At 51.8% G+C, this 13156-nt stretch overlaps 1 protein-coding gene across 1 annotated transcript; it reads left to right on the plus strand.

Annotated features, from left to right (window-relative positions):
* The first annotated feature begins 3786 nt into the window (after nt 1-3786).
* On the plus strand, nt 3787-5581 carry LINGO4 (leucine rich repeat and Ig domain containing 4). The gene has a single exon (XM_052638208.1). It carries the CDS (start codon nt 3797-3799, stop codon nt 5579-5581), a length of 1785 nt encoding a protein of 594 aa, XP_052494168.1. The 5' UTR covers nt 3787-3796.
* Nucleotides 5582-13156: the final 7575 nt, after the last annotated feature.

Consider the following 13156-nt stretch of genomic DNA (forward strand, 5'->3'; position numbering starts at 1 on the left):
CATCCACAGACAGGTGAAACATACTCACACACTCAACCTGCAGTCATGTGGCTCTATAGACACATTTAATCTGACACAATCTGTCTTCCTTGAGGTCACAGCTCAGAGGAATTTAGCGGCCCCAGGGCAGAGTCCCAATCCTGAGGGAGCCCAGAACATTTCACCTGGTGCCCTAGTTCACCAGGCTTAGGCCAGGGGTGGCCCAAACTGTACGCCAGCCCCAGCTGTCTTTGGTTGCAAGAAATTCTAAAAGAAGAGGTAGCTGGACACTGATCAGTCACAGGGCCAAGAACAGACCCTTGGAGTACTAGTTGTCTGGTCCCCACCCTGCAGCCCTGCTCTTGCGATGAGAAAGGAAGCAGATGCAATTCCAGCACTCTCTCCGTGGATACCGCTGGGTCCAGCAAGGTGGAGAAGACCGTGATCTTGCCCGAGAACTTCTCTTGGTTTTATAAATAGCTGTGTGCCCTGCTTGGAGGGAAACAGCAGGTGGTCAGGAGGTTTGGTTTTTCTTTCTTTTTTTTTTTCCTCTCAGGGGAGTGTAAACATAAACTCCAACCTGTGCCATTCTTTATAAAATGATTTCAAAGGCAAGAGGTGTGTGTGTCAGGTGGGAGGAGCCTTAATGAAGGTTATCCTAGCGCTGCTCTGAAATCTCATTTCTGCATGAGGACCCAGGTTCCTAGCCCAGGCAGCCATCAACACTGTAAGGATGCTAGCCCCCTACCCTGAGCCATCCCCCATAGAGGTGAGGGAGCTATCAGGAACGCCCCCTCTCCCCACTGAAGCAATCTCAGACCAAGCACCACAGCGGGTGTTCTGGACTGAGAACTTTCCCCACAAATGATACCCACAGGGGACATTTAGAATGAGAGGTGGCACAGAATCTCCCGGCATTTGGGAGACTGAAAGACAACCCTATGGAGAATGCCTGGCCGGCCCCAGAGCTCCCCAGGGGGAGTCAGGATGTCCGAGAGACTCTGTGGAGCTGCCAACCCTCCCACCCCTGGGGCTCCAAGCCTCTCCCTGCGCTCCCTCCCCTCCACTGCCAGCCTGTAGTGGCAACTGCTGCAGCCCTCCCTGGTTGCTTTATTTATTTATTTTGCACCAACAGGGTTGCTGCAGACTCATTCTCGCCCGGTTTAAAAGAGAGAGAGGAAAAAAAAAAAAGGAGAAATGCTCTCTGGCTCTTCTCTCTACCTCGGTCTTGGCAGCAAGCGGCCGCAGCAGCAATAGCAGCAGCGCCCGGCAGGCGGGCAGGCGGGCAGGCGGGGAGTGAGGCACACGGGGAGGTGCGGGCCGAGGGGCAGCTTGAATGGGACGGGCCCCCAGCCCTGGACAGATGCGGTGCCCAACTTGATGCCACCCTCTGGCTTCTCTGGTAAGTGCCCCCACCTCCTGTCCTGGAGCTGCAGCTGCCCTTCTCCATAACATGCTCAGAGACAAGGCCAGACCCACAAGGGCTAGAGGGTTTGTGCCCACTCTGCCCCCAGTCCACCATTGATCTTGGCCCTTTAGGACTTTGATGGGAAAAGTAAGATGTCCCAGGTGCCCCTGGGCAAAAGGACTCCAAGGAGCTCTCCCTCCATTTCCCAGGCGCTCTACTTCTGGGAAGGATTATTTTGCAGTCAGTGTGGATATTCCAGAGATCTTTCCTCCAGGAGCCCCCCTGCCCCCGGTGTAGTTCCCCATGCTTCACTCAGGTCTGCTTTAAAGAGGCTGTCCAGTATCAAATGTGTCCCTGGACTGGCACACAGAGACAAGAAGAAAGACCCCTACTTCTTGAGGGTGATCCCCCTGGACCCCAGCCCACATGAGGAGAGAAAGAAGTGGTTCTGACACCTATCTCTTCCTGCAAAGTGGCTGGGAGCCAGTCCCATACCCACGGAGCTTAGCAAAGGAAGCTTGTGATTACATTAGCCACCTTTAAAGAGAATGGGGCCGGACCTGCCAGCCCCTGGTCTGGCAGGCTCTGGAGACTAAGAAGATGCTCACAAGAGTGGGAAGGGGGAAAGCTGGGTTACACGCTTCACTGCACTTTTGCTGAATGCAGGAAAGAAGGAAGAGCAGGAACTGCAGCAGTAGTGATAAAGAGCTAGCTGTCAGGTGGACTACCCAGGACAGGCACTGGGGGAGGGAGGCCAGGGATGAGGGAAGCTGGGACATTGCTCCCTGGAGAATTCTTAGCATGCCATCCATACCTGTTAGTTTGGGATAGGGAACAGAGGATCCTGCTCAGTAGCCCCAGCTGGGCCATTCTTTCTCAAGCCCAAGCCTCAGAACAGTGTCCCACGTCCCTTGCTCTTTCGGCCTCTTTCCTCTTTCCTGAACTGCTGTGGTCCTCTGAAATAGCTGTAGGGTAGCCACCTGAATGATCCTTGTGGGAGGGGGGATAGTGTGGGAAATAAAGGGGGAAAAAATCACACTAACTCTTAAACTGTCTTTCCTAAGTTCCAGCTGGGAGAAAATGGCCCATGTGGTAGAAAGCTGACCTCATAGGGCCCAGAAAGTCAGAAGTCTGAAAGGTCAAAGGTGACTGGGATCTGCCTCTAGAAAGAAACCCAGGCATCCTGCCTCCCAGGGAGCATTAATTCACTCTCGTTCTGTCTCTGCAGCCATCCCTTACCAATTCCAGTACTTCCCCTCTCTTGGGGTCCCAGTGGTCATTGAGCAGGGTGGGTCCACGGCATCTTTTCTCCTCTGTCACCTCATTCAGCCCCCAGTGGTCATCACAGTCACCATCTTCCTAATTTTTCCCAGGCACCTGGCACCCAGAAACTTACTTTAAGTTGACAGACTGGGCACACAGCCTGTGCCGAGATCTCCTATGCCAGCCAAGGGCCTGCTTACTCCCACCACAGTATCTGGTCAGACACTGTCCCTCCTCACTCGTCTGGGCCTCCTTGGCTCCCAGTGTGTCTCTTGTGCCTTTCTCAGGCAGCAGAGGCCAAAGGCAACAAGAGATCTCTCTCAGACTCCCACACGGCGTTTGAATCAAAACACCACAGAGGGGCATGAGAGAAGCCTAAGTCTGAGGACCAAGCAAACAACGCTCGGCCTCTCTTTGGGTCCCTTATACCCAATGTCATCTACAGAGGAGGTGGGCTGCCCTTGGGGCTCTGGTGAGGGATTCACGTGTGCCTTGCATCCTCTGCCACATTTAATGTGTAGCTTGGCTGTCATCCATAAGGCGTTCTGGGGAGATTGCCTCGTGTTAGTCTGGGGCCTCGGGCCCTGGGCCAGGCTGGAGGAAGGCAGAGAGGCAGTGAGTGGAGCTTGGGGGGCCGAATTGAGGCCCACATGCTTCCCAGGCTTGGATGACTTAGTCAAGGTGAGGCCTCTCTCTGATCAGGATCCAGGGGTATGACCCCCGTAAGCCTTAGACAAAGCTGTGGGCAGATGAATGAGAGAAGGGTGGGCAGAGAGGGACAGGGCAGAGACTAGGAGAGCAGCTGTCGAGGGAAGGGACCTGGGTATTTCTGGATCTCTGAGACAGAGGGAAACTCAAAAGTTACTTCCCTGCTTCTTTCTGTCCTGTTCCCATAAAATCTTCCCCACTGGGCTAGGGTTCCAAGAGCTAGTAAGCACTCGGCCTGTTACCCAGGGGTGGTGGAGGGGAGCAGAGAGTCCCCAGAGAGGAGGCTCCAGGGAGTGTACTGCACACTACCCGGCCACCCTAGGACAGGTAGCTCAATCCCTCTCCTCTACGGAGGCTCAGGGAAATCCATAGTACCCATCATCTGAGCCACTTTCCAAAAAGGGCCATGTCATCCTCTGTTCCAGGAGCAAAGAGGGCATGGCTGTGGCCACAGCTCCAAAGCAAGCCTGGCCCCCATGGCCCCCCGTCTTTCTCCTGCTCCTCCTGCCGGCAATGGGAAGCAGTGGCAACTGCCCTGCTGTGTGTGACTGCGCCTCCCAACCCCAGGCAGTGCTTTGTGCCCACCGGCGACTGGAGGCTGTCCCGGGGGGACTCCCGCTAGACACTGAGCTCCTGGACCTGAGTGGGAACCGCCTATGGGGGCTTCAGCAGGGAATGCTCTCCCGCCTGGGCCAGCTCCGGGAACTGGACCTGAGCTACAACCAGCTGTCCACCCTGGAGCCAGGGGCCTTCCACGGCCTGCGCAGCCTACTCATCCTGAGGCTGCAGGGCAACCGGCTGCGAATCATGGGGCCTGGGGTCTTCGCGGGCCTGTCTTCCCTCACACTGCTGGACCTTCGCCTCAACCAGATCGTCCTCTTCCTTGACGGCACTTTCAGGGAGCTAGGCAGCCTCCAGCAGCTGGAGGTTGGGGACAACCACCTGGTGTTTGTGGCTCCGGGAGCCTTTGCTGGGCTGGCCAAACTGAGCACCCTCACCCTGGAGCGCTGCAACCTCAGCACTGTGCCTGGCCCGGCCCTGGCCCGCCTCCCAGCACTGGGGGCCCTAAGGCTCCGAGAACTGGACATCGGGAGGCTGCCAGCGGGGGCGCTGCGGGGGCTGGGGCAGCTAAGGGAGCTGGAGATCCGCCACTGGCCAGCTCTGGAGGCTCTGGAGCCAGGGAGCCTGGGCGGGCTCAATCTCAGCACCCTGGCCATCACCCACTGCAACCTGAGCTCGGTGCCCTTCCAAGCACTGCACCACCTGAGCTTCCTCAGGGCCTTGGATCTTTCTCGGAACCCCATCTCGGCCATCCCAGCCCGCAGGCTCAGTTCCCTGGTGCGGCTCCAGGAGCTCCGACTGTCGGGTGCCTGCCTCACCTCCATCGCGGCCCACGCCTTCCATGGCTTGACGGCCTTCCACCTCCTGGATGTGGCAGACAACGCCCTTCAGACACTGGAGGAAACAGCCTTCCCTTCTCCAGACAAACTGGTCACCCTGAGGCTGTCAGGTAACCCCCTGACCTGCGACTGCCGCCTCCTCTGGCTGCTCCGGCTCCGCCGCCGCCTGGACTTTGGCTCGACCCCACCTGCCTGTGCTGGCCCCCAGCATGTCCAGGGGAAGAGCTTGAGGGAGTTTTCAGACATCCTACCTCCAGGGCACTTCACCTGCCGACCAGCCCTGATCCGAAAATCCGGGCCGCGCTGGGTCATGGCCGAGGAGGGGGGGCATGCCATTTTCTCCTGCTCTGGAGATGGGGACCCAGCCCCCACCGTCTCCTGGATGAGGCCTCCGGGGGTTCGGCTGGGGAAGGCCGGGAGAGTGAGGGCCCTACAGGATGGGACGCTGGAGATCCGCTCTGTGCAACTCCGGGATAGAGGGGCCTATGTCTGTGTGGTCAGCAACGTGGCGGGGAATGACTCCCTGAGGACCTGGCTGGAAGTGATCCAAGTTGAACCACCGAATGGCACTCTCTCTGACCCCAACATCACCTCGCCAGGGATCCCAGGGCCTTTCTTCTTGGACAGCAAAGGTATAGCTATGGTGCTGGCAGTTGGCTTCCTCCCCTTCCTCACCTCGGTGACCCTCTGTTTTGGCCTCATCGCCCTCTGGAGCAAAGGCAAAGGCCGGGTCAAACATCACGTGACCTTCGACTTTGTGGCACCTCGGACCTCTGGGGATAAGAACTCTGGGGGTAACCGGGTCACTGCTAAGCTCTTCTGACCTTTCCTTCCACAGTGGGGCCTCATCTAGGCCAGCTTCAGATACCACAGTGGGAGAGAACCAAGGCTGCTTGGACTGGACATTCATCCCAAACGGCCCAGATTTTCCCCTTTCTGCCCACACCACGCCAGCAGCAGATGCTGCCTCCTCATAGCCTGTCTCCTCAGGCTTTTGCAGTTTAAGGATAGCATTGTCATCTCTTCCCTGAGAGTCCCAGGAAACGGAAGGTGTAGATCCTGCAGTCAGCCCAGCCCTCCCCGCACACCACATACAAAGCAGGAACTATAACCCTCCAGTCTGCCAGCCTAAACTCCACACACACTTACATATACCCTGAATAACCAACGCCAATTGCCAACCACAGTGATAAGGCTACTTCAGGGGTGGGGCTGGAAAGTGCAACTGCTTCTTGGAGTCTGCTCCTTCCCCAGGTGGTGTCCCTCGCTCCCTCCCGCTGCTCTGTCCCCTCTCTAGGCACAAGGAACTAGGGCCAATGACCTCAAGCTAGAGAGAAGAAGATGTGACCGGGTACTGGGGATGGGGGGGGGGGGGCACACAGACTACACACTGGCACTGGGTCTGCATGAGCCCCCCACCCCCGTCATATCATTAAAGCTGCTGTCACATCATTAAACCTGCTATCTAAAGGCCAAGACAGTGGCAGCCACAACTAAATGTGATCGCTCGAGTTTTCTTTACTTCAGTCTTTTCCACCCCTTCTTTCTGTCAGAATCCCACTTCCTACCCTTCTGCCTGCCTGTTAAGCCTGTAACAATGACCTTGCCTGAATCTAACGAGCCTCACAGCCAAAGGTTTATGCAAAACGTTGCCCGCCATGCCTGAAAAGATCAGCACCCCCAGGCCATTTCCATGTCAGCCCTTTCCTCTGTGTGCTCCATTTCCAGAGTTGGAGGAGAGAGTCTCTGCCTTCCAAAGGATCCCTCTGCAAAAATTCCAACCCAGGACACCCAGCTCCTCCCCTTTCTTTCTCATTCTGGTTCAATCTCCCGACCGTTCCTGTTGTGCAAATCCCTAGTGCCCTTGGTGGAAAGCAAGAGAACCTCCACAAAATGAGAATCTGCAGCTATCAAAGGAGAGAGACCCAGAACACAACAGGACTAGGTTTGGAGGAGCAAGGTGGGAGGGGCACTGCGAGCTCTAGTGAAAAAAGTGGAGGGAAGGAGCAGCAGGAACTGCACGCCTTTCCGCTGTCCTTATGGAGACCCCAGATGCTGAGATGGAGTGGGAGAAGAAGATGCTGACTGCCTCTGAGTGTGCTTCAAAGAGAGGGCAAAGCAGTGTCAGAAAAACTGGAGATGCTGAGAGCTCAAGAGAAGTAGAAGCAGCCTCAGCATCATAGGAAGGGGAGGAGTGAAAGGAGAGGAAAGGAGCCGGGAGGAGGGACCGAGAAGTGGAGAGTCACGAGGTCCCGGGGAGCCTCTCTTTCTCCCTCCCTCCCTCTCTCTCTGCAGCAGCATCTGCACAGCATCCTCAGTTCCCCTCCATCTTCTGGGCCCCCACCCATCCCTCACCCAACAATCCGCAAGCATCATCAGGTTCCAAGCCATTCCTGAAGTCATAGTCCTTGCTCTGGGGAGACTCTACTCATTAGAATACTCCCAGCCCAAACTATCCCTGACAGGTGAGAGAAGCTGGCACCGTATGGAGGCAGCCAGACTTCACCAGTAGGCAAACTCTTCAGCGGGCCGAGGTGGGAATGTGGGGGTGGGGTGGAGAGGACGCAGAGGTGACTGTGAAACCCAGCAGTTTGGAGAGTGAGGCTGGGGAATCAGGCAATCTTGAGTACCCTGGAGCCTCCAACCCTACCCCCCACCATGCACAGACAGCTCTCTTAGCCTTGCAGCAACCTCTCCTCTCCAGATTGTAAGACACCAGAAAAGTTCCCCTGGGGCACGCCCCTCTTCCCCCATCTCCAAAATCTTCCACCAGCTGCTTGTTAGACTGGGACTTGGGGGACAGGTGCCAGAAGTTCTCGTTTCAATTGTGCACATTGCAATGCAGAGAAGGGCAGAAGCAGCACTGCGGTTCTGGGAAATCTGCTCTGGGAAGCAGCCCCTCCCTGAGGCAGTGCGGAACAGACGACGTGTGTCTAGATCAGGAGCTGCTGCTGCCTGCGCCCCACGGCCTCCAGAGCAGCCCAGGAGAGACAGACTGAGAGTCACTTGTGCAGTGCTGTGCTTAGTCGCTCAGTCATGTCCAGCTCTTTTCAACCCCAGGGACTGTAGCCCCGCAGGCTGCTATGTCCATGGGGATTCTCCAGACAAGAATACTGGAGTGGGTTGCCATGTCCTCCTCCAGGGGATCTTCCCAACCCAGGTCTCCCGCATTGCAGGTGGATTCTTTACCAGTTGAGCTACCAGGGAAATCCCGTGAGTCACTTAGGTGATTTCAAATTTTCTGGTATCACATTGAAAAAAAAAAAAAAAGGCAACAGATACAATTAATTTTAAGACTATAGTTTATTTAACCCAGTGTACCCAAACTATGATCATTTCAACATGTTATCAATATAAAAATGAGTGATGAAATATCTCACATTACTTTTTCATACTAGGCCTTTGAAACTTGGTATATCCTTTACACTTATGGCACATTCCAGTTTGGTAACTAAATTTTCGCCAGAAATACCTGATCTGTATTTAGGTTTCATAAAATTCACTGTTGAAAAAATCAACTCATACATCCAAGTTGTTCCAACTATATTAAAAGTCTTCTAGGGACTTCCCTGGTAGGCCAGTGGTTAAGACTCTGTGCTTCCCCTGTAGGGGTGCATGGTTCCAATCCCTGGTTAGGGAACCAAGATCCCACATGTAGCTCGGTGTAGCCAAAAAAAGTTTTCCATAACTAAATATTGGTTTTAACACTTAAATTAACTGAAATGAAACAAATTTTCAATTCCACTCCTCAGTCACACCAGCTATGTTTGGAGTGTTCAATAGCTACATGTAGCCAGTGGCTACTGTATTAGACAACACAGCTCCAGATGTTATAACTCTAGGTGTAGACTAGGGCCTCCCCAGCACAGGTGAGAAAAGTATCCCCCCAAAAAACACATTCAACCTAGAGGAAATGCCTGTGGGGCTCCCCCACCCCCACTACCACCCCTTGCTCTCCTGATACAGCCTTTCCAGAACACCTTCAATGAGTGACACTAATTACTGTAACAAGGTTACTGGGATGAGCACTTGTACCACAGCTTGTACCATCATCAGTAAGTCAACTGCTTACCTCACCTGTCTGGAAAGGCTGCTTTAGCTGGGGGGCAGGGGTGATATGTGTCTGTGTGTGGACAAGTATGTAACGACAACCAAAGACCTGGGCAAGTGGTATGTGTGTATGTGTAGGAATGTTATGGTCCGCATCACAGGCAATCCAATGCCAGCTCTCCCCTGGGGCGACAGCCGTGGAGATAGAAAAGAAATAACACTTATTTTATGTCAGCGGTTATATGTAGGATTTCTAATTTAATCCTCACATCAACCCTATAAGACAGGGAATCTTGGCTGATGGAACTAAAGGTCAGGTAGATTAAGTAACATGCTCGAGTACACAGAGCTAATTAGTAAGGGAGCTGCTTCTGAACTTAGGGCTGTCTGACTCAAAAGCCAAATGCTTTCCACGACATTGTCGTACAGCTCCAGTCACTGTCTGCTCTCATTACCCGCTTCCCCAGGGTCTCTCGGCTGCAGGAACTGACCTGTGAGAAAGGTAAAATCCAGGGGACATCCTCCGCCCCACCTACTCTGACCAACTCTTAAGGAAAACTGAGGTCAGTTGTTGAACCTCACCTTCTCTCAGTGACTCTAATGCACCTGATTCAGGAAGCAGAGGATCAGTTGTTGGTTTTTAATCTTTTTTTCTCAGTCTCCTCTCCCAGTGTCCTTGCCTCTGCCCCAGGGACCAGCAGAAAGAAGCAGAAATTCCAGAAATCAGATGAAATGCCTGGATGCCAGCAACATAGCCTCTTGTGATTAAAAATGGAGGCTTCAGATTTCATAGGTGCTTTTCAGAGTTCTAACCTTAACAACCTCTTAGGTTATAGAGCGGCAGCTCAGGAATTTCCAGTATGGTGGGATGATTGGTGAACTGCTTTACTCTCGAGAAGAATTCAGCTCTATTCACCTGCCTACTCCTGCTTTAGAGAACCTTCCTGAGATCATCCTGCCCAATCCTCTCTCTACCCCTCCTCTCTTTCATTTCAGACACGATCTCATCTAAGCTGAGAGAAATTTGGACCCACAGACATTCTGGCAGCACTTCCACACTCCCTATTTTGGTTCCTGAGATACTCTAATTTCCCTACGTCCTTTGCTGGGCTGTTTCCCTGATTCAAAAGAAGAGCATGCTGCAAGGCAATGATCCTTAACTTTGAGAGTTACAGACCCCTGTGAGAATACCCGGTGCACGCAATGGACAGGAATGCTTAGAGAACCTCTGCTGGGAGAAGCCTCAGGTGGCAGGGAGAAAGGTGAAGGCTTAGGCTGCCTGTGCTCTCCAGGTCCATTAGAGGCAAAGAGTAAAGGCTAGGAAGGGCTATGGTGTGAAGTAGCTAATTGCATAAGTAAGAGCAAGTGATAGGACAGATCCTATAAGAAAACATACTGTTGCCTCCAGCTGCTCTGCTGCCCTCCCTGCCACCATTCTCCCTGCAGCATCCATCTCTCAGCGAGATGCAGGAGGCTTTGGGTAGGACTTTTGCTCTAAGAAGTCAGTGTGGTGGTGATGCAGGCTGGAGAGTGTGTGAGATAAGGAACTCCTGAGTCCTCTTCCTCCAAACTGCTTTGTAAAGGGGGATTAAGGAGGAAGACTTCCAGCTGGATGGCAGTGGCCAAAGAGGCTGAGGAGAGTGTCTCTCTCCTAGGATGCCTGCCACAACTCACTAATCTGACCTAAAGACAGAAGAGTAGCACCAGCATAATTTCTGATACTAAGACCCACGCTCCCAGTTGCTGCTTTCTGGTGAAGACCCTTGAGTGATGGGGCGAATCCTACAATGGGCAGAGCCACTGTGTTGGTTTCCAAAACCTCAGATGGAGCATCATTTGAATGGTTTGCATGTTGTCCAAGAAGGGAACTCTGTAAGCAGCAGGCTCTGGAATTACTGTGTTGAGAATCCCTCCCTGTCCAGCCCTCTAGCTACAGTCTACTTCCCTGCTTTGCCTTGTGGAGTAGAAACAGCTGCCCACTGAATTCTGGGCCACCCACGCTTTAACTAGTTTCACCTGCTGCCACCTACACCTTGTTCAGAATACTCTTCAAGGAAATAAAATGGACTCTCTAGAACTGGAGATAAGAATAAAGAAATCGCAATTCACCCAATCCCAATTTGTCCTATGTCGTCTTCTTTTTATTGTGACTTTTTTTGTTATGCAAGTATTTTTTATTTTTATGGATCTGAATTTGTCAGCATTTTCTTTGATAACTTCTAGGTTTCACATCATATTTAGAAAAGCCTCCTACTATCTAAGCTTATTTAAAAATCACCCTATGTTTTCTTTAAATACTTTTAAAATGTCCTTTTTTTATATGTAAGTATTTAGTTCACCTGGAATTTATTTTGGTGTTAAGGTGTGAAATAGAGATCCAATTTTGTTTTGTGTGCTAAGTCACCTCAGTTGTGTCCAACTCGTTACGGCCCTATGGACTGTAGCCCACCCAAGTTCCTCTGTCCATGGAATTCTCCAGGCAACAATACTGGAGTGGGTAACCATTCTGTTCTCTGGGGGATCGGGGGATCTTCCTGAACCCAGGGATCAACTCACACCTCTTACCTGTCCTACACTGGCAGAGGGGTTCTTTACCACTAGTGCCACCTGGGAAGCTTTTATCCTACCCTTATCAGATATCCAAAGTATATGAACAGACAATTTACAGAAAAATATAATTGCCACTTAAACATACTAAGAGATGCTCAACCTTATAAGAGAAATGAAAATTAAAATTGCAGTGAGATGCCATTTACACTATCAGATTGTCAAAAATCCAAAAGGTTTATAACAGGCTGTATAAGCTTGCTGATGGCAGAGAAAACTGGTGAAACTTCTGTGGAAGGCAACTTGGCAATACTATACTTACCAAAATCCTTTTCAAATGTTGTTGGTGGAATACAAATGAGAAAAATCTTTATGGAAGAAAGAGAATTTGTGAAATTGTATATAGCCAAATTGAAAAAAAACAACAATACACACACTGGTCAGACTTAAATGTTTGCAGCCCTAAATGTTTACTGTACAGATATACAAGAGACAAACAAAATATACTTGGGTGTCAATATAATGTTAAAGGACTGATTGAATAAACCTTAATACATGCCTCAAGCTTACTGTGAAACTTAACTATTAGGCAGATACATGTATACTGCTACAGAAAGATATCGGGACCATGCAAAAAGAAATTGCAAAATAGTCATATAACATGTTACCAACTAGATAATATATATAAATTTAATGTATGCATATTATAGAAATCTTGTGGAAAAGCCACAAGAATCTGGTAAAACCGATTGCTTCTTTAAGGATGAGAAATCTGTTCATTTCTTGGTAGAATGTACATGTATTACTTATTCAAAACATATATTTTTTAAATTAATACAAAACGGAAAACTGAGGCTCAATGGCATCTCCTTAGTTGATTAAACATATAATCTTGCATTTATTTTACAAACATTTACTGCATTCTTATCATGTGCCAGGCATTGTGACAGAAGCTGGTGCGCACGATTCCCACGTTACATGGAGCGCTCAACCCCTGCGCGCAGGGTGAGCCCCTAGTGCGGGGCGGGGACTGGAGGCGAGGAAGGATCGGGGCCACCTCGCGAGGCTCTCCGCCGCTCTGAGTGGGTAGCAGGGCCCAACCGTCCATAACGGTCCAAGTACCCAGACGGCGACTGGAATACACTCTTCCAAAGCAAACCGCCGTCTGCATCCCCTTCCTCGCCCCCACAGAAACGGCCCCCCTACCCGCGGCTTGTGCCTTCGAGCCCGTAGCCTTGACCGGTCTCCCTTTAATCCCCAGGGAAGGGTGGGCCCCTGATGCCCGAACTACCCACAGCTCCCTTACCACGGGTTGCTCCGAACTTGGGTCCTTCATCTCTCCTGCTGTGTGGTGTCAGTCCTCCTCGTCTGTTCACTCCTCGACGGAGAAATAGAGAAACAGCTCCTCACGCTCTGCGGCGCAATTTCTTCCGCTTGGCTTTTTCTTCATCTCTACAAAGCCTTTTTAATGTTTTCCCGCGGGATGAGGCGGGGGGACATTTTTCATGTCTCCTGAGTCTCTGTCATAGTATGCGAAACGATCGAGGCAAAGGATCGCCCGTCAGGAGGCGGCTTCCCCAATGGTCACTGGGTTGTAGAGTGGCACTGGCTTTGTACAAAGGCACTAATTTTGTGCGAACAGTGATGCAGTTGAGTGATTCCACCCCCCTGCACCTCTGGAGCGCTGATTTACAACCCCACCCCCACCCCCACCTCAGTGGAAGCCTCCTAGGTAATCGGCCTGGGGATGGGCTGGGCGTACTCCTTGAGCCTCTAATTGGCTGTTTAATACTCAGCAGGT

This window comes from Budorcas taxicolor, chromosome 3, assembly GCF_023091745.1.
Source record: "Budorcas taxicolor isolate Tak-1 chromosome 3, Takin1.1, whole genome shotgun sequence".
Classification (NCBI taxonomy): domain Eukaryota; kingdom Metazoa; phylum Chordata; class Mammalia; order Artiodactyla; family Bovidae; genus Budorcas; species Budorcas taxicolor.